Genomic DNA, 21,640 nt, shown 5'->3' with positions numbered 1-21,640 from the left:
TGTTCCAATCATTTCTTATTAATGAAATTTCCTCCGACAACTCATTTTGTAGTTTCCTACTCTCCCACCCTGATATTAATGCCTCTTCTGCTTCCTTATCTTCATTTTCTTTTCATAGTGCTTTCCAGTTTCTAACATACTATAACCTTTTTATTTATTTCATTTATGGTCTTCCATCCCCTACCAGAATGTTTTATTTTCTCACTGATATATTCCAAGCAAAGGTAACTAAACTCCAGTGGCTTAATTAAATAGGAAATTATTTTTCTTGCAAGAAGAGAAGCCAGAGTTAGGTGTTGCTGGATTGGTTCTATCCCTTAGTGGTGTTATTAAGGATCTAGGCTCTCCTTAGATTTCCATTCCACTAACAGCATATTGGCTTCTCATCAATTATTTTCATGATTGCAAGGTGGCTGCCATAGCTCCAGACATCAAGACCATATTCAAGGCAGGAAGAAGAGGGTTGGGGCAGAGTGGCAAACTCTCCTTCCAATCCTCTCCCTTTAACAGGAAACAAAACCTTCCTAGAAGCTCCTTAGCGATTTCCCTTTCACCTAATTGGTCGGCAGAGCATCACATGACCACTCATAGTGACAAAAGAATTTGACAAAGCAAGTGTTTGGCTTTCCGGCTTGGAGAGTGGGAGCACCAACGGTGAAGAGGTTGAGGGATAATCCCTGTTAACGTTTTAATGTTTATCCTTCCCATTTTTGTTGCCATATTCACCTCTCTCTGTGTTTATAAGACCCATGTCCATATATATATGACCCCTGAACTTGCATTTATAGTAAGCCTGCCACTGATTCAGATTCTGATTTCTCTCACAGGGTTAAAATCCTTTCTTGCTTTCAAATATGCAGTGGAACAACATTTCAGGAAAGCAGGTGCCTGCAGGAACCTACTCAGAAACCTCCTCTTCTCAGCGTACTGTGGAAACGCAGGATCCCGCCAGCGCCACAGCGCTCTGGGCAGCTCGGAGCGCGGATGCGTGGGGCGGCCTTCCCAGGGCTTCATGCCCTGGTGGGAAACAGGAGTTTTTGTTCCAGGTCACCGTTCTACTTTCTGTGTTCTGCAGCTCCTTGACTTTGGGGGGCTTGGGGAAGATACTAGAGCTCAGGGCAATAATAGTAGCACCAAGAACTTCTGGCTGCCGAAGCTTGCTGATGCCTGGCTCCAAGCGTGCCTCGCCGGCACCTATTACATGCTTAACACACAGGGTAGCCCTCAATACTTGACTTGTCTTATGACTGGCTGGCTTACTTTCAACAAAGAACCCTCCAGCTTTTAAAGAAATGGTCAGTAAAACTGTCATGAGAGCCCCAGGGGGTAAACAAAGCACCTGGGCTTAGAGGGCGCTTTGGCAGAAACACTTGAAAGTTCCGAGTTGGTAAGTAGAAGGGGTCGGTGAAGCAGAGTTCCAGCGTTTCACAGAAAGCTGAGCCACTTGATGACAACAGCCTTTGGCAAGTGTTTTGCTTTCCTGAAACCTTGCAAGGAACCATCTCCTCCCTCCCTTCCAGGAACATTCTTATAACTTGATGACGATTGACACTGCTCACAAAGTTACCGCCATCCCATCTTGCCCCCCCCCCATGCCCCTTCCCCAAAACCTTGAGTCCCAGGGAAAGAAAAAGGGAATTAAGATGTACAAACGACTAGATGTAAAATAAGTAAGGTTCACGAATGTAATGTTCAGCACAGGGAATATGGTCAATGTTTTTAACAACTTTATATGAAGTATAATTTATGAGAATATCAAATGACTATGCTGTGCCCCTGAAACTAATGTCATATCGCGAATCAACTACACGTCAGTTGAAAGAAAAAGGAGATGCAAATTTAACATGTTGATGTCCTCCCTTCCGTGGCCACGTTAATACCTCCCTTCCTGCTCAAAGTGGGCTCCGTGAGCCAGGAGCATCGGCGTCACCTTGTCAGAAAAGCAGGATTCCAGGCCCCACCCCAGATCCGCTGGACCAGAGCCTGCGATTTAACCCGACCCACAGAGGACTTGTGTTCACTCATGAATGTTCCAGCATATTCTAGAATATTCGGTTTGCCATGCTGATAGTCCTGCTTGTCTTTAAAACCAGAAAGGAAACATATTAACTTGGAGATTTTACACCTGCCAGTCCTTCTTCCTATGACACCTTTTCTCAAAATCTTACTCAGTACTGCCCTCTCTTTGAGTCTCAGCTGAGTCATCACTTCCACCAGGAAGCATTCTTTGAATCTCTCTCTTTTTTTTAAGTTAAAATATAGTTGATTTACAATATTGTATTATTCTTTGAACCTCTTGAACTAGGATTAGCTGTCATGTCTGTGTGTCTACCGAGGCTTTGTTGAGCTGAAGCGAGTAGACCACCAGATATTTCTCTAGCGAAGATGAGTTTACTCGGAATCAGTGGAGAATTGCAGTTCAGGGTCTGCAGCTGGTGAGCCATGTGCGAGTTCTTAATGGCAAGGGAAAGAGAACACTTTTGCAGGGGGGAAAAGGAAGTTGGGAGAGCTATAGTGAAAAAAGAGCACAAGGCTCTTCATTGGCTGCGTCCTTGCCAGGAAAGAAGAGGAGATGTCTTCTTCTTGGGCACTGCTGTCATCACAGGATGTGAGAGCTCCCCTTTCTGGTCTCCTGACTCTATTTACTTGAGGTTTCTGTTTATTAATTTTTTTTTACAGCTTCATGCTTTCTAGCCTGTGTTATAATTTCTCTTTCTCTTGGGTGTCTCCAACTTAAACTTTGAGCTCCCTCAGTACAGGGAATTGTAATTAGTAGGTTCTCCATAAATATGTTGAATGAATCAGTGAATGAATGATTTCTCTCTATTTTGAAGAGGAGCAATGTGAGGCCCAGAGAGGTTAAGTAACTTTCTCAGCATCACACAGCTGTAGGTGGCTGAGCTGGATTTTGAGCTCCTGACTGCAGAGTTCCTCTTGCAGACCTTTGGACCCTCTCCTTCTTTTCCTTTGACCCCAGGAATCCTTGGGGATACAGAGAAGAGACTAAATATTTGCTTTGAATCAACTTCCCACCTGGGATTCAGTTAGCTCAGTAATGCTCATGATTGGGACAACTTGATAACAACATTAAACCTGGTTGGCGGAGGCTGGGCTTCTGTTCTTTGTGACAGCTACAACTTGGGAGGGGGCTGAGGCGTGTTTACAAACAGGAGTTTCATTTGTGAGAGGCTGATCTTCAATGCTGGGTTGGTCTAAAGTGTTCCATACAGAGGTGACAATTCTAAGGGATATTGAAACAGGAGACTGCACAGCGCTTACCAGAGCCAGCTGTGATAGATCAGCTGCATCAGTGGCCTCAGGAAGGGTCTCTGTGTCCCCACACCCCTTCCTTGTAACTTTGTCGCCCCTTCCTGCTCTGGCTCTGGCTTGGTCTTGAGACTGGCTTTGGCCAATGGGCTTCAGCCACTGTGGCTCCAACGGAGGCTCCTAAAGTGAGTCTGTAATCCTTCTTGTCCTTTTTGTGATTAGTCTTTCCTCCTCTTGCGTCCCTGCCTCAACTGTGAGAATATGCCCAGGATAACCTGCTGGAAGGCTGTGAGAAACATACGGAGGAAAGTTTAGACATCCTCTCATACAGCTGGGGCTGTCCCTAATCAGCCACTCAGCCAGCTTGTAACTGACTACAGTTACTTGAGTGAGCCCAGCCACGATCAGCGGACCTTCCCAGCCAAATCACAGACTCGGGAGCAGCAATCTAGCCTCCTTGCTTTAAGGCACTCAGTTTCAGGAGTGCTTTTCTAGGAAGCATTATTTGGGGGCAATTGCTAATTGATACAGTAGCCAATGGATTATCAACATTTTGCAATTGATTGCAATAACTTGGAATATAAAAAGAGAAGGTTTTGGATTTTCATTTCCATTTTCATTTCAAATTAGTCATCAGGGTCTATAAATCTGTGATGCTTGAATTAAAGTTCTCTCTGAGGAAGACCTGCACAGGGCTTTATCTGTGTCTGCAACAGTGTTACATGTTGGTCTAATACAGTTGCCTTCAGGAATCACATATTTCTAAGGTAGACGGATAAAGTTGTGACCTCTACAGCAGGACTTTTTCTTACTGTAAACAGCAAGCCATACTTGGTGTTCCTTCACCCCCATGGTCTCATATACCACCAGAGGGAGAAAAAAAGACTTAGAATAAAATCTGCATGGTACTTAAATCCTATAAAGTGAAATAACTTTGTCCCCTGACAATCTAAATAACTTACGGTGTCCCCCCCATACAGATCCATTCATTTCAAGGAATGTTTTTGGTCACCTACAACGTGACTTTTCTCCTCAGAACACTGTAGTTGAAAAAAATTGAAAAGTTGAAAAGAAAAGATATTAGAATGTAAAACATTTTAAATTTAAATATTTTATTTATCCCTAAACAGAATGTATGAAATTTTCTTGGTTTTCATAGGAGCAAACTCATCAGTAATATTTTCAAAATCAAGTTCTAGGAAAAATTAACCATTACGAAGCACGTTAAGGGGGAGAGGGATAAATTAGGAGTTGGGGATTAGCAGATGCAAACTACTGTATATAAAATAGATAAACAACAAGGTCCTACTGTTTAGCACAGGGAACTATATTCGATACTTTGTAATAACCTATAAAGAAAAAGAATATATATACAGGGGAAAATTTTTTTATTTCTTGTTTTTTAATTGAAGTGCAGTCAGTTTACAAAGTTGTGTCAATTTCTGGTGTGCAGCAGGATGTTTTAGTCACACATATGCATACAATATATATATGTTTTTGATGCCCCCTTAAATTTTGTGCCTGAGGCAGGTGCTTCTCTCCCCCGACCCTGGTGGTGGCCCTGATCACGGGCTTTAGGGGACAGATTTATAGCTGTTTGAGGAAACAGGATAACATCCCTGTCACCCCTTGCTTAAAACCACTTGATTTATTAAAGAATGAAATAATACCATTTGCAGCAACATGGATGGACCTAGAGATGATCATACTAAGTGAAGTCAGTCAGACAGAGAAAGACAAATATTGTATGACATCACTTGTATGTGGAATCTAAAAAATGACACAAATGAACTTACTTACAGAACAAAAACAGACTCACAGACATAGGAAACAAACATGGTTACCAGAGAGGAAGCGGGGGAGGGGTAATTAAGAGTTTGAGAGTAACAGATACGAACTGCTATATACGGGATGGATAAACAACAAGGTCCTATTGCAGAGCACAGGGAGCTATATTCAATAGCTTGTAATGGCCTATAATGAAAAAGAATATCTATACATTTACAACTGAATCACTTTGCTGTACACCAGAAACTAACACAACATTGTAAATCAAGTACATTTTAATTTAAAAACACCTGATTATTAATAATAGTCTATTAGTGACACTTTCCTGCATGTACAGGGAGAACTATGAACTATATTCAGTATCTTGTAACCTACGGTGAAAAATATGAGAACGAACGTACGTTTAAAAAAATTTTAATGTAGAAGTCACGTAACATAAAATTCACCATTTTAGACAATACAGCTCAGGGGTAGAGCATGTGCTTAGCATGCACGAGATCCTGGGTTCAATCCCCAATACCTCACCATTTAAACTATTTTAAAGTGCAGAATTAAGTGTCTTACAGAAAAGTCAAAATGTACAATCATTACCTTGTGGGGTCATTTAAAAAAAATAACCTTGGGTTCCAAGCATACTTGGTACAAGAGGTTTGCAATGGTCTATTCTAAGGGCAAGCTTCAGTTGACTTCCAGTGAGCCAGGCAAAAAAAAAAGAACATTTGTGTCAGTCACTAACCAGGACTGTTTGGCATCAAATCTAAGCTGCCCTTCTGATAAGACATATAATGGGCTCTGCTTGAGTCTTGTGTCCTGCAGGGTGTCCCCCAGGGTGAACCACTGTCACCCTAATTCCAGCCAATTCCCACACCAGACCCCGCCATTTCAAGCTGTGGGAAGTTTGCTGAGAAACCATCGTTTTTAGGTGACTGGCAAAGGAGGAAGTGGCATTTGTGTTTGATGCTTCAGGTCTACGTGTTGCTAAAAGGATAATATTTCCTCCTTCTCTCGAAACGTGGCTTCCTCTTCTGTGACAGTGAGGGGGGTTTAGCATTTGTCCGAGTGGGTAGAGCTGCTTACAGTGCCGGGGTGTGTGTTAGCTGATGACTTGGCGAGCAGCAGCCGGCCCAGTCAGATGGATTAAATGCAGAGGGTTTCATGAAGAGACCATCTAAGTGTGGGCAGGTAAAAGTGGTTCCGGACCCAATTCCAATGTGTGTGGCTTTCACAAAACAATTCTCTGACACCAGCAGGGTGTCCAACAATTCAACTCAGTTGTGACACTCTCCACCCAGAGGTAGCACCACAGATTAGAGGCATGGTCCCACAAGACTGCCTCTCAGCCCCTGACCAACTTCAGATGCCAGTCACAAGCCCCAGTGACCCCTGTGCGTCTGTCCCACTGTCTGTAGACCAGAGGTTCCAACTTCTCTCTCCTCGAGGTCCATTAGTTTGCTCGAGCTGCTCACAGAACTCAAGACAACATTTTACTTACTAGAGTACCAGTTTATTATAAAAGGATACAACTGAGCAACAGTGAGATGGAAGAGATGCATGGGTCAGAGTGTGAGGAAGCAGCATGGAGTCGCTGTGCCCTCTCCAGGCACGCCGCTCTCCCCAGATCTCCGGTGCTCACCAACCCGGAAGCTCTCTGACCCCCGTCCTTTGGGGTTCTCATAGAGGCTTCAATACACAGACACGACAATTAGATCATTGGCCATTGGTGATTGATCTGACCTCCAGCCCCTCCCCCTTCCCTGGAAATCAGGGGGTGGGGCTGAAAGTTGCAACCCTTTAATTACGTGGTTGGCCCCCTGGCATCCAGCCCCCATCCTTAGGTGCTTTCCGAAAGTCACCTCTTTGACATAAACCCAGCTGTGTTTATGGAAACCCATGGAAAGGGGCTTGTTATGAATAACAAGACACCGGTTCACCTCTATGGCTCTGAAGTGGTTTCAGGAACCGAAGACAAGATGTTTTAACACAAGACGGTCTCCCCACTCATCACTCAGGAAATCCATGGGTTTTTTTGGAGCTCTGTGCCAGAAATAAGATGAAGCCCAAATACATATTTCTTATTATAAAACACAATATCCCCAGCAGGTTTAAGGGAAACCAGTAAACAAGTTTTGGCCATTCCTGCAAAAACCCATCTTGCTGGTAAAATGATTGGCAGTTTTATTTTGAAGGTGTGCAGGGTAATAAGGCTATCTTCACCAAGGTGTAGAAGCAAGCCAAGGGGCCAGTCACTAGGTGTGTGTCTGGACTCGTCAAGCCAGGAGGTGTTCCCCGTGTTTGCCCTGGACCTTATAAAAGAGTCTTTTAACATGGGTGAGAAGGCAATTTCAGGACCCCTCGCTAACGGGACCAGTCAAGAATTTTACCAGCCAAGTAGATGAATGTAATTGTATTGGGTGACCCTGTCTCAAAGATCAGGAATTATTTTCCCAATGTGGTGAGCCGAGAAGTGATAGGGTCATGGGGAACTGGGTAAATACAGGGTTGATGGCACTCTGGACTTCAACCCTCTCCCTAACAAGTTCATCACGTTAAAGGAGCCCTCTCAAAACTGGATCCACCTTCTTGACATAGATGGTGATTGGCACTCGCCATTACCAGGTTTTCCCCACTGGCCACCATCAACATCTCCAAACTCATTTTTGAGGTGCTTTAATATGGTCCACACTGGTGATGTACTATTTAAATGACTCGAGTGAAAAGAGAACAAATGGACCCTGCATTGTGCAAACTCTCCAGCCAATGCCCCCAGCCGTCATATCCACCCACAAGACTCCTTGAGAAACTGGAGTTCAAGATAAGAAGCTGTGCACTTCCTTTTTCTGGTTGTTGTTCACTCTGAGGAGCTGCCAGACGGGGTGACAAGCCAAGGGCTTTTCGTCTTGTGGGTAAGGAGGAACTGGTTTTGCATCTTTCCACAGAAAATAGAAAATGTTTCGCTTGTGACCTTGGGTCTAGAAAAATATCCTGGCTCTGGAAAGGTTTTCAAGGCTACCTTGTTACATGTACAAGGTTGCTTTGTTCCTTGAAAGCTGCTCTAGGGGCATCTGCCTCATGTTCATTTTCCCATCTCCGCTTGGGCAAGGGCTGTGTGTGTTGCGTGGCGGGGTAGAACATACTGGGATGCTTGGGCGCGCTCAAAAGAGGTGGTGAATTGAATTGTAAGGGGTTTAAAGAGAACTGAAACAGGAAAGTTTCGAGAACAGAGTCTGAAGCAAATGCTGGTTTGTGAAGCTTGGTTCATTCTTCTCTCTGTCTCTTTCTGTCTCTGTGATGTAAAATGTATTTCTTCCACTGGGTCATGGTAAAAAAAAGAAGACCCCCAAATCAGCATTGCCAGATGTACGAAATAAATCAGACACAAGGACAAATGCTATAGGATCTCACTCACGTGGAAGCTACACTAGTCAAAGGCATAGAAGCGGAGAGCAGAATGGTGGATTCCAGGGACTGGGGAGAAAGGAACGGAGGAAGTGAGGTCGAAGGGTTATGAAGTTTCAGTTACACAAGATGGATCGATTCTGGAGATGTGTGATACAGAAGTGCCTGCAGCTAACAATACTGTATTGTGTGCTTAAAATTCCCTAGGAGTGTGGATCTTCTGTTAACACACACACAAACACACACACACACACACACATGCACACACACACACACACACCATACTGGGGCAGGAGGAAGTCCTGAGAGGTGATGGATATGTTCATGGTCTTGATGGCAGTGATGGCTTCATGAGTATATAGTTCTCCCCAAACTCACCGGGTTGTATACACAAAATATATACAGATTTTTCCATGCCACCCATAGCTCAGTAAAGTGGTTCAAAAAACCAAAAAACCTAAATCAGCATTGCCAGGGGTCTCAGCTGTGCTGAAAACATTATCACTTTTTTTACATAAAATACTCACTTTAGTTAAACTGGTTTCAGATGAGTCCTCAAAAAATTACCCTTATTTAGACTGGGTTTCTTTACGTTGGGAGATTGCACAGTGCATTTTAGAGTAGGTTTTTGGAAGGGAGGATCAGTGTGAATGAAAAAGGGAAATGAATTTTGGGGGAAGAGAAAGCATCAGGAAATAGCCAAGTGTAACTCCTCAGAGATTCCAACACACAGAACTGAATTTTCAATCAGGCAAATCCTGTCTGCTGCAGAGATTGCAAGCAGTCTTTGTGGCCTGCTGGCTCTGCATTTAGGGGAAAAGTGGATCTGAATGTCTTCAGGCGAAGCCCAGGGCCTCCACATCTCCACTGTCTCCTGACTCGCCTCAAATTCCCCGGTGGCCTCCCTTACCTATATTACAAGTTCAGATCTAGGGGGCAGTGGGGTTTGGGATCTTGGTGCAGGAGTTATGTGTGGTCTTTGGACTGAGACTGACTTTTTTCCAAGTCTTAGCTTTGCATTTTACGAGTAACACCACTTTGAGCCGGTGGTATAACTGAGCCTCCATGTCTTCATCTGAAAAATGGGAGGGTAATTGTAAGATCTACATCATAGGGTGGCTGTGAGCTTTCAGTGAGGTAGTACTGTCAAGGCATTTAGTTGGGTGCTTGACATACCATAGAAGCTCCATAAGTGTTTTTAGGAAGCGATAATAGAAAGGTTGAGAGAACCGTCTGCAGCAAAATTTGATGTGTGAGTCACAAATGTGTGACTAGCCCATTGAGGGCCATCAGAAATAAGAGACTTTTTCTGGGATGGGACTTCTCAGACCACTGCTTTGTTCCTGTGGGGGCTTCATGGGGCTCTTACTAATTCTCATCACCACTGGGTAATGGATCTGCCCTTAGCATGCAGAGGCCTGGTTATACATCACGGGAGTCACGAAAGAGGCATGAGAGCTCTCCACGACCACCATCGTCACTGCTACCTCCACCACCACCATCACTACCACCACCACCCCCATCATCACCATCCGCATCGCCACCACCATCACCACAACCTCCGCCACCATCATGACCGTGACTACCACCACCATCACCGTTAACTATCGTATCCACCATAATTACCACCATCACCATCATCAAAGCCATTCCCTTTGCTGTCACTACTTCCAGGTACATTACTTTCACCATTACCACCAACATCATCTTTATCCCCATAATTAATATCACCACCACCACCACCATTACCACCATCATCATATCCTGTCCTCATCAGTTAACTTTATTCAGCACCTGCCCCGGGCCAGGCAGGTGTTGCATGATCTGAAAGGTTATTTCACTGAGTCAGCACAATTCTGTGAAGTATACGCTCTTTCTTTGCTCCAGTTTGCAGATGAGAAAAACTGAGGCTCAGAGGCATGGTCCTTACACCAGAGTCACTGAACTAGTAACTGAAGATTTGCAATTCAAACTCGGGGTTTCCTGGGCACAAGTTATGTCATCTAACTGTGCATGGCCAACATCTAACTGTGGATGAGGCATTGAGAGAGAATTGCTCCACAGTCTGGCCTTAAAGGATTCCAAACGAAGAGATCAAAGCAGAATGGAGATATAAAAACAGCCTAGAAAAGGGAAGGAGCTGCCAGAGAGAAGCCAATTTTTAAAGCCATTTTGTTTTCCCTTCGATTAAAATATTCTGATTAAAATTTTATCATTGTTTTCTTATTGCTAAAGTAATGTATAAAATTTAGAATTACAGTTAAACAAAAAAGAAATTTAAAATCACTCACAATGCCATTTCCTATTCACATTTATAGTTCCTTCAAATGCAATATTATATATTTTGCTCTACTACCTGCTTTTATCTTCATGCCGTATCACAGTCACTTTCCATGTTATTTTAATAGCCTCCTGCAGTGTCATTTTTTATTACAATATTGAATTATTTGCATTACACATTGTTAAATACTGTCTTTCTTCTTACTTACATTTGATGAACTACTTTCTTCAAATTCTTTAGATATACCTTCCCAATTGATGCCTTTATCATCCTTTGAGCATTATATACTGTCTTTCTTTGTCTCTTGTAATAGTCTTTATTTTATGATCTATTTTATCTGATATAAGTATTGCTACTCCAGCTTTTTGTTTGTTTGTTTTTGGTTTCCATTTGCATGGAATATCTTTTTCCATCCCCTACTTTCAGCCTGCATGTGTCTCCAGCCCTGCAGTGGGTCTCTTGTAAACAGCATATATGTGGGTCTTGTTTTTGTATCCATTCAGCCCATCTGTGTCTTTTGGTTGGAGCGTTTAATCCATTTACATTGAAGGTAATTATTGATACATACGTTCTTATTGCCATTTTGCTAATTGTTTTGGGTTTGTTTTTGTAAGTCTTTTTTCCCCTCTCTGTCTTCTTTTTGCTCTCTTTTCTTGTGGTTTGAAGACTAGAGAAGTCACTCTAACATTTATTGAAAGCTGGTTTGGTGGTGCTGAATTCTTTTAGCTTTTGTTCATCTGCAGAGCTTTCAATTTCTCCGTCAAATCTGAATGAGAGCCTTGCTGGATAGAGTATTCTTGATTGTAAGTTTTTCTCTTTCATCACTTTAAATATATCGTGCCACTCCCTTCTGGCCTGTAGAGGTTCTGCTGAAAAATCAGCTGATACCTTATGAGAGTTCCCTTGTATGTTATTTGTTGCTTTTCTCTTGCTTATTTTAACATTTTCTCCTTATCCTTAATTTTTTGTGACTTTGATCACTATGTGCCTTAGTGTGTTCCTCTTTGGGTTGATCCTGTGTAGAACTCGCTGCGGGTAACTTTATCCTCACTGGCACCACTTTTTGAGTGGTTTAACAGAGCGCATTACAGAGTATATTGTGTTTGCTAATATGCACTGGAAGTTTTTTACACAGTGTTGTTTGTTGTTTGTTGTTGTTGTTGGAAGAAACTGGATAGTTTGTCCTGTGGAGTTTCTTACTGTCTGGATCTTGCTGATTCCAATAGTCCAGGATTTCAAATTCTAGCAGAATATTCCATCGGAGGCATGTACTGTTTCCCACTTGTTGGGCGGTAACACTTGCTTCCTATAAGCCACTCTGCTCTTATCATCCTTGCCAAATCTTTCCTCGAGATAATTTCCCAGAAGTGGAATCATTGAGTCAACAGATGGGCAGAAATGGAAGAGTTTTGGTAAACATCAGTCACCTGGCTTCTCAACTTTGTGGCCATCAGAAATTGATTCTCATGGGGCTGACTCATTCCAGGAGCACTTGCCACATCTTGCGTGAGAACATTTCTCAGATCCAGCTCATGGTTCCTGGAATCTCAACTGCTATGGGAAACAGGTGCCTGTCCCTGCTCTTAGGTGAGTGGAACCAAGAATTCCCCTGTCTTCTCCCTGTGCCCTGGATATCCAATTCCGGCTTTGGTTGCTCTCTCAAATTTGGCACTTTCTCCAGATAGTACTGTGCACACATATCCTATGAGAAGCTCTTATATTGAGTCTCTAAGTTGCTCTCTCTCAAGGCAGAATGGAGACAAAGACTTGGGTGTAAGTAACTTATTGGGGAGGGATCCCAGGAAGTACAAGGGAGGGAGAGGGGGATGTCAAAGAGGGAAGGGAGAAGAGTGAATGAAAGGAGGGCTAATGAGGGGTTACCACTGTCTGTAACTGGCACTCAAATCCTACTGGGGACTCTTCCGGTATGTGAGGTGCCTTAGAAGTGCAAGGAGTCCTGATCCTGGACCACTTGACCTTGTCACAGGCTGCAGGAAAATGCCGTTTTCTAGAGTGAAGCAGTGAGTTATCTGAATGCATAGGAAAGCTCTCTGGGATGGGCGCAGGGGACGCGCCAACTGTCTGCCATGCCGACTGACCGCCAAGTGGGTCCATGCCACGGCTTAGTACATTACAGTGGCCTGGACCTACCCATCCTTCTGCTCTGGGCTTGAGGGTCCTCAAGGCCATAAAAATACCCTCAGCGGACTTGAACACAGACTAGAAGTCTTGTCAGGAGTTGGGTGCAGAACCTCTTATAGCTGTAATCGGATGCAGCTCGCGTTCCAATAGCGTAAGATGCCCTCCTGTGACTCTAGTGTTTCTAGCCTGCCGGGAGGAGCCCACAGTGACGCCAGCACACGGATGGCTTGGCAGGAGACAAAGCGCCCAACTCACTCAGGCTTCAGCCAAGCAGAGCCTCAGGGCGTCCCCCATCTGCACCATCCCCCCCTCTCTGTTCCAGGTCTCAGTGTCCTGCTGGCTCTGTCAGGATCAGAAGCAAAGAATTCTGGAGGTGAGTTTACTCGTTGTGAGTTGGGATGTGGAGCCTGCCTCCAGGGGAGAGCAGCAGCCCTTCTGGAGAGAACACCCAACCTCTGCTACTCTCTGCCAATTCCGTGGGGCGCCCAAGCACTGTTACCCTTTCTTCAACATCAATGTCACCACCTCCATTGATTAGCTCTTGCATTGCACTGGGATCAGTGCTGAGCAAATTGCATGCAGCATCGCATTAAACGGCACTGACGTTCCTTCAAAGGAGGTTCTGACGTTAACCCCACCGGACCAATGGCCCTGTAGAGAAGTAGCTGGTTCAAGGTCATAAGGCTGGTGGACAGTGGACTATCCCCTTTCCTTCCCCAAAGCCCACCTTTCAACTCATTTTGGGAGGTACCTTTGCCTTTATCCCATTTCATGGGTTGGGTCTCCCCAGAAGCAGATTCTGAGATCAGGACATGAGAACAAGTCATTCATCTGGAAGGCAATTCCCAGGAAGCACCAGCTCGGAAGGGAAAATTACAGGCAGAGGTGGGGCATCAACACAGGACCTGCTGTCGAGCAAGTGGCACGTGGTGACCGGAGCTCGCTGCCCTGGAGGCTGCTGGACAGACCAAGGACAGTGCAGCTCAGAGTTATCCCCCTCAGTGGATAGGGAGGCTGTTTTCTTACTGTTCATTTTTTAAAATGGTTGTACAATATACATCACACAAAATTTACCATTTTAACCACTTTAGGTGTGCCGTGAAGCACATTCACACTGCTGTGTAACCACCTCCATCATCCATCCACAGAACCTTTCTCCTCTTGCCAGACTTAAACGGTGCACCCATTAAATAATGAATCCCCATTCCGCCTCCCAGCAGCCCCCAAACCTACCATTCTGCTTTCTGTCTCTATGAATGTGGCTGCTCTAGGTACCTCATGTAAGTGGAATCACACAGCAGTTGTTCTTTAGTGATGGGCTGATTCACTTATAAAAACGTCTTCAAGGTTCGTCCATATTGTAACATGTCAGAATCTCCTTCCTTGTTAAGCCTGAATAGTGTCCCATTGTGTGAATGTACCACATCTTATTTACCCATTCATCCACTGATGGAAACTTTGGTTGCTTCTGCCTTTTCGGCTTTTGTAAATAGTCCTGCTGTGAACATAGGCAAATACCTGTCTTCGAGACCCTGCTTTCAATTTCTTGGACTATATACCAGGAGTGGAACTGCTGGATCCCATGGTAATTCTAATTAAAAAAAATTTGTTGACAAATTGCCACACAGGTTTCCACAACAGTTGCACCATTTTACATCACTACCAGCAGTGCACTAGTACAATTTCTGTACATCCTGCCAACACGTATTATTCTCTGTCTATTTTTGACAATAAGAAAGATTTTTTTTTCAATCCACTGTCATTTAATACATCCAGTCAGTCATTGATCGAGGGAGCTGCTCCTGGGGGAAGAAGGTATTGCTAACCTGCCATGTGGTGAGCAAAGAGGATGTTGGTGGCCAGAGAAAACCCTCGGTAGAGAAACACAGGTGCCGGCAGTTGGAAGTTGTACTGTCAGGCAAATGCGGTGTTGGTGGCAGAGGTGGGATAAGGGTGGGGCACTGCGAGCATCTGTGTTCAGCAGTAAGATGGGGGCGAAAGGGGTGCCAACAGAGCTATTCCCAGGAGGACGTTGTTCCAACCACAGCATAAGGAACATCATAGGTGTTCAACGAATATTTCTTGAATGAATGAATGAGCAAATGAACAAATGGATCCCACGTTCAATTGCAGCTTTCTGTCCGCCATGCCCAGAAAATGCCGACTGCTACAACAGTACCCACTGCACATGCAAAGGTGGATTTCAGTCCACTTCTGGGAGGAGATACTTCAAGCCCAATGAGAAATGTGAAGGTAAAGAGCAGTCCACACTCACCTTGGAGTTTGGAGAGGGTCAGGGACATTCTTCCTGGCCCCAATCGCTGTGTTTCATAGGGGTGCTGGTATTGTAAAGATGCAAAAATATTACAAGATGAAAAAGTCAGGGCTGCCTCAGTGGCCTTAGGGAAGTCCCTAGCCCTTGTCTCCTTCTCACTCTCATCTCAGTACTGGCTTGATGATCCCTGATATTGGCTTGGTTTTTCTTGAGCAGAAAGCGGAGTTCCCAGGACCCTGGGCTCTTGAAGTCTCAAGCGCTGATTTTTTGTTTTTTGTTTGTTTGCTTGTCTGGGAATTCCACAAGGGCAGGAATCTTATCTGTTTTGTTTATTGCTGTATGCCTAAGACAGAGAATCATGTCACAGAGCAGATACCCTACAAATGTGTGTTCACCAAGAGAAAAAAATGAATAAATTATCTTGGCACTCCATGTCCTCCATGATCTGGTCCCACTTTTCACTACTCCCGTCTGCTTGAGCCAAAATCCCTCTTCATCTCCAAAATTCTAAAGGTCGATTTGAATACCGAGGGAAGTACCACTCCTGAGCATCTAATTTCTGGAACTGGGTATCTGATGGAGTTGTAGTGTCAGTTCAGAAGGTGAAGCAGAAAAGAGTAGAGCATTTAGGATTTATTTCATTTCATTTCACTTCATTGTTTTTTTAGTTTCGGGGGGGTAGGAAATTAGATTGATTGATTGATTGATTGATTGATTTTTAGAGGAGGCACTGGAGATTGAACCCAGGACCCTGTGCGTGCTAAGCACACACTCTGCCACTGAGCTACACCCTCCCCCTCAGTTCACTTTTATTGTGACAAAATATACATAACTTACAGTTTACCATTTTAGCCAGTTTTAGGTGTGTCTTCCAGTGGTACTAAGTACATTGCCATTGCTGTGCAACCATCGTCACCATCCATCCACAGAATTTTTTCATTATCCTAAACTGAAACTGTATCCATTAGGGACTAACTCCTCCCAGTCCTTAGCAACCACCATTCCTGTCTCTGTTAATATGACTCCCATAGGGACCTCCTATAAGCAGAATCATACAATACTACATTTATTTATTTAAAATTTTTTTAATTGTAAAATATGCGTAACATAAAATTTACCATTATAACCATTTCTAAGTGAACCATTCATTATTATGAGGTACATTTACTCATTTTTGTGCCATTATCACCACCATCCGTCTCCAGAACTTTTCTATTTCCTTTTTTTTTTTCCACTGGGGGAAGTACTTAGGTTTATTTATTTACTTTTTTTTTTTTTTGATGGAGGTCCTGGGGATTGAACCCAGGACCTCATGCATGCTAGGCATGTGCTCTACTACTGAGCTACACCCTCCTGCCTTCCAGAACTTTTCTCATCTTGCAAAACTGAAACTCTGTCCCCATTCAACACTCACTTCCCACTGCCCCTCCCCCAGCCCCTGGTACCCACCACCCTACTTTCCATCTCTGTTAGTTTGACTGTTCCAGAGACTGCATGTAAGTGGGATCATGCAATGTTGGTTGTATTTATTTTTTTAACTTTTTGTTTTGAACTGTGTTTTTTAACTGATTTAATAAACTGTGTGGTTCAAGCATTAAAAAAACCAAGCCTCTATCCTCACTGCAGTGTTTTGACTTGCCACCATTGTTGTACTCCAAAGCCCCACGTGTACGTGGGTGGGTCTGCTTCTGGATTAGTTGGTCTGTTCCCCAAGTCTATTCATGCACCAGCACCTCATAGTTTTATTGAAGTTTTATAGTGTGATTTAATGTTTGGTAAGGTCAGCCCTCATCTGGTAGTTTTTCTGATTATTCGTGTATGGTAATATCAAGGCATCTCTCTCCATAAAATACATGTAGAAAATTTTTTTGTCGGGTCTTATTGGCTTTATCAATTACCTTAAGGAGAACCCACGTCTTTATAATACCGAGTCATCTTAACCAAGAAGAGACATCCTGGGTACGTCTCTGACTGATGTTGGATAGTAGAGACGTCACGGGCAAGGGAAGGTGGTATGGTTTTATGAGAATAGAAAACGACATTTTCTCTTGCTTCACAGATATTGATGAGTGTCAGACTGGACTGGCAAAGTGCCAACAGGAGGCATATTGCAGAAATCAAATTGGAAGTTACTACTGCAGCTGTGTTCCAAATTTTCCCATCTTCAACTGGGTGGCTGGCATCATTAAACTGAATCATGAAAACTGTTACGGTAAGAACCTCCGAATACTCTCGCCGCCGTGAAGAGGGAGGCAGGGGGAGAGCTTTTGAGAGTTCTGCCAATTTCAGGTCAGGGTAAGAGAGCAGAGATCTGCCCTGGCTTCTGTCACCCTTCAATCCACTGTTGTCCTTGGTAATCTTTTCCTGAGAGATCTCATTCAAGCCCACGGCACCGACACCCATCTCGATGTAGATGCCTTACAAATTTCTGTCTCCTGCCCGGACCTCTTTCCTGGGCCTCCTAAACGACATTTCTAATTTTCTACTGGGCTTCTCTACATGTTCCTCTCTGACTCTCGTTAAATTCAATTTCTGCGTCTGTCTGCCTGCCTGCATACTAACACCTGTGATTTCCTGCCAGTACCTCTGATTCCAATCCAATGCCAAGGTTTGATCTAGCGTTCCTCTTTCCTTATTTGTAGCTCCTTTCTCCAACACTGAGAAACCTGGTTCTCACTATCCAACCTGTGTATTAATTTGCTCATTCCTAGTATAATTCCAAGTTTTGAGTTAGATGGATTGGATTTAATTTCCGGCCCTACCATCAACCAGCTGCATTTTGGGCGATGACTTAACTTCTGTATGCTCCATCTGTAAGTGAGAATGCCAACAGTGTCTGCTGTATTGGTTATGGGTTGTGATGTAACAAATTACCCTGGCACCAGTGGCTTTAAACAACATACAGTTGAATCTTGAACAATGTGGGGGTTGGGGCACCGACTTTCTGCACGGTTGAAAAATCTGTGTGTAACTTGACAGTTAGCCCTCCTATCCATGGTTCCACATCTGCAGATTCAAACAACCACGGATTGTGTAGGTCTGCCATACATATTCATTGAAACAGTCTGTGTTTAAGTGAACCCATGTGGTTTAAACCCGTGTTGTTCAAGGGTCAACTGTATATTTGACCTGTATATTTTACAGTCTCACAGTTTCTGTAGACCAGGAAACGAGGCATGGCTTACCTGGGTTCAGGGTTTCTCACAGCTGCAAAGTGTTGGCTGGGGATGCAGTCTGATCTGAAGGCTTGATGTGGGTGCAGATCTACTTCCAAGCTTGCTCACGTGGTTGCTGGCAGGATTATGTTCTTTGAAAGCTATTGGCCTAAAGACCTCAGCCCCTTTCCGGCTGTTGGTGAGAGGCTGCTCTCGAGTTCTTACACAGGTGGGCTTCTCTAGTTTGCTGTATTACAGCAAGTGCAAGAGAATAGCCAGACAGAGACTGTAAGCAAAACAGAAGTCAGTTTTTTTTAACCTAGTCTTGGAAGTCACATCCTCTCACTTTTACTGCATTCTGTTCATTGGAAATGAATCACTGGGTCCAGTTAGGAGGGGAAGATTACACAAGGGTGTGAATAAAAGGGTGTGAGGTAGGGATTGTTGAGACTCATTTCAGAAACCTGCTTATCTCAGGTTGTAATGGGTGGAATGTCACACCCTTCCCCGATTCCTGTGCACCTCGAGCAGGTGAACGTGGTCCTATTTGGTGACGGAGTCTTTGCAGACAGAGTCAAATCAAGACGAGGTCATGCTGGATGCAGTTGAACCGAGCCCAGTAAGCCTGATGTCCTAATGTGAAGGGGAAATGTGGGCATTGAGACATAGAAAGACGCACTGAGCCAAAAGCAGAGGCTGGAGTTACAGCGCTGTCAGCCAGGGACACCGGAGACGGCTGGCAAGTCCCCGAAAGAAACAGAGAAGGGTCTTCCCCAGAGCTGGCGGGGGGACCACAGCCATGCTGACATCTCAATCTTGGACTTTCAGCCTCCAGAGTCTTGAAAGAACCCACTTCTATTTTTTTAAGCCACCCGGTCTGTGATACTTTGTCTCTGCAGCCCTGGGAAGCGAATACACCCCACTTGCGATGATTAAGGCAGGCAGGAGACTTAGCGCAGTGCTGGGAACCTAGGGGAGCGCGATAAATATTAGCTATTATGCTATGCGTATCTTGGTTCTAGAATCTTCTGTGTTCCTTTAAATGAGATAGCGGCTAAGAAGTCACTTTAAATACCATGCTGTTGAGGGGAGGGTTTAGATCAATGGTAGAGCGCATGCTTAGCACGCATGAGGTCCTGGGTTCAATCCCCAGTACCTCTGTTAATAAACAAAAAACAAACAGACAAACCTAATTATCTCCTCCCCCAAAACAAATAAAATAAAAACTTGGAAAAAATAAGTACCATGCTGTGTAGACAACAGCAGGCATTATTGCTGCCTGAATCTTATTATCTCAATTAACACCCATTCCTTTGGGACACCTTCTCTGTGCCCCCAGTGTGACCCTTTTCAGGATATTCCCAACTCATCTCATCCTATTTATTAAGAACATGTTGACTCTTGCAATCACTTAATCATTTATTTGTCATTATTTGCTTGGTGACTTTCCCACCCGACTGCAAACTCCACAAGGAAACACCTTTTGTCTCTTTATTAACCTACATCCATAAGATTTAGCCTGGCTTTTGTAGGTGCTCCATAAATACTATCAACTGGATTGTTTAGCTGGAAACTCCATCCTAATTCCTTTTAAACTTCTACTGTGGAAGGCACTTGGGCCTTCCTAAAGGGGAGTTAGGAGAGGGTGTGGGCACCTCAGGGAAACAGCCAACGCGAGGATGGCTGGGAGAAGGATGTGTATCCGGGCGTGTTGTCTGTTATATTCCATTGAACTGCTGCTTTTCTTTCCCAGAGGATGCTGGTGAGAAGCCACTGCTATCAGGGAACGTTTGGGTGAGTAAGGTGTCGCCTAGGTTTGGAAAACAGCTGATCAGTCTTACTATGTCATTCTCCTGCTGAAATACTACCATGGCCCCCTCTGGCTTACAGCACACAGCACTCCTCATCCAGGAGTGATCTTGTCCTCTATCCCAGGGGACAAATGGCAATGTCTGGGGATATTTTGAGTTGTCACAACTAGGGTGCTACTGGTATCTAGTGTGTAGAGACCAAGGATGCTGTTAAACATCCTACAATGCGCTGGGCAGGCTCCCGTGACCATTATCTGGTCTCAGATGTCTATAGAGAAACCCTGGGGAAGGGTTTAAATGCCTCAGCTGTCATTCAAACACTGGTATCTAGAGCTGTATTCCACCCCCTCTCTCCATCACCACTTCCCACGCACTCTTTGTAGGGTCCAGACAGCTCACCCTTTAAGCCTTCCTGTTCTCATCAACACAATGGACTGGTGATACACCCTTATGGGCTGTGTGTCACAGACAAGAAGGTACATATCCGCCTGATAGCACAGAGCCCAGCAGCACCTTAATACATGCTATTGCCTTCTGGGCTCACCCAGCCGCGCTTAATGTGTCTTCCTGCTTTCTTTAGTTGGAACACGTCTGCTTAATTAGCTTTTTTCTTTGAAAGGAAATTCTAAGGAACAATGGCAGCAAAAAACACATCGCAGAAAAGGCTACCCAACTTCTTCAACAAATAGAATTGCTCATATGGAATAAGAGTTTTGTTTCTCCCGGAAAGCATGAAAATGCTACGCTTGACATAGGTAAGAAGCACTCAGCATCTTCCTTATGCCCCGAGAAGTGTTTGAGGGTGATCTTCCATCAGACCTTGTGTTTATATATTTATATGACATGGAGAGAGTTCACCCAGGGGATTCTTCCCAAATGCAGATCTGCTTCTAAGTAATGATTTCCTTGGAAAACTTCTATTTTTTATTTTTAAATTAAAAAATTTGAAATGTAGTGGATTTACAATATTGTGTTAGTTTCAGGTGTACAGTGTAGTGACGGTTTTTTTTTTTGGCAGATTATATTCTGTTATAGGTTATTACAAGATATTGGGGGTAATTCCATGTGCTATGCAGTAAATCCATGTTGCTTATTTATTTTATGTATAGTAATTTGTTAATCCCACATTCCTGATCTGCCCCTCCCTGTCCCTTTGGTAACCATAAGTTTATGTTCTGTGTCTGTGAGTATTTTAAGGAAATTTCGTACTGTTTCTGGGACACCTTTAAATGCTTAGCTTTTCTTTCTTAAAAATTAAGTTCTCCCCTCCCCAGACACTCCATTACACATTTTTTTTTCAAGTTTTGCCCTTTAAATATTCTATGGTAAAGGCTGAGTTTGCCTACCCTAGCTCTGGCTCTGGGAAGCCTGGCCATCTCCTCTCTTCCCCTGAGCTGTGTGGCCAGTGCAGGATACTCACATCATGTTAACCACTTCATCTCCACCTGCCAGAAATGAGAGAGTAGTACCATCTGGTCTACCTTGCCTGCAGTAAATGAAATCACCAGTAGGGGGTCTTCCAAAG

The 21,640-nt window shown here is 44.0% G+C and overlaps 2 protein-coding genes across 5 annotated transcripts in view; both read left to right on the top strand.

Moving 5' to 3' along the window:
• ADGRE1 (adhesion G protein-coupled receptor E1) overlaps positions 1-2,290 on the top strand; it is a 37,577-nt gene extending 35,287 nt beyond the window's left edge. The window contains exon 20 of the mRNA XM_015241106.3: positions 828-2,290. Coding sequence (XP_015096592.2) covers positions 828-833 — 6 coding nt within the window. The 3' untranslated portion in view covers positions 834-2,290. The remainder of the gene's footprint in view (positions 1-827) is intronic.
• A 5,611-nt stretch (positions 2,291-7,901) lies between these two features.
• Positions 7,902-21,640, top strand: part of LOC102528881 (putative adhesion G protein-coupled receptor E4P) — a 29,178-nt gene continuing 15,439 nt past the window's right edge. Inside the window, exons 1-7 of one of the 4 annotated variants that reach the window (XM_072947829.1) lie at positions 7,902-7,958; positions 12,086-12,319; positions 13,197-13,247; positions 15,008-15,127; positions 17,209-17,361; positions 20,058-20,098; positions 20,735-20,870. In XM_072947829.1, the coding sequence (XP_072803930.1) occupies positions 12,121-12,319; positions 13,197-13,247; positions 15,008-15,127; positions 17,209-17,361; positions 20,058-20,098; positions 20,735-20,870 (700 nt within the window). In that variant the 5' untranslated portion in view covers positions 7,902-7,958; positions 12,086-12,120. The remainder of the gene's footprint in view (positions 7,959-12,085; positions 12,320-13,196; positions 13,248-15,007; positions 15,128-17,208; positions 17,362-20,057; positions 20,099-20,734; positions 20,871-21,640) is intronic. The other 3 variants (XM_015241105.3, XM_072947830.1, XM_072947831.1) reach the window with 3 other exon arrangements.

Source organism: Vicugna pacos, chromosome 22 (assembly GCF_048564905.1).
Source record: "Vicugna pacos chromosome 22, VicPac4, whole genome shotgun sequence".
Taxonomy (NCBI): Eukaryota; Metazoa; Chordata; class Mammalia; order Artiodactyla; family Camelidae; genus Vicugna; species Vicugna pacos.
The sequence above is the reverse complement of the archived record's forward strand: the minus strand, read 5'-3'. Positions and strand labels throughout refer to the sequence as shown.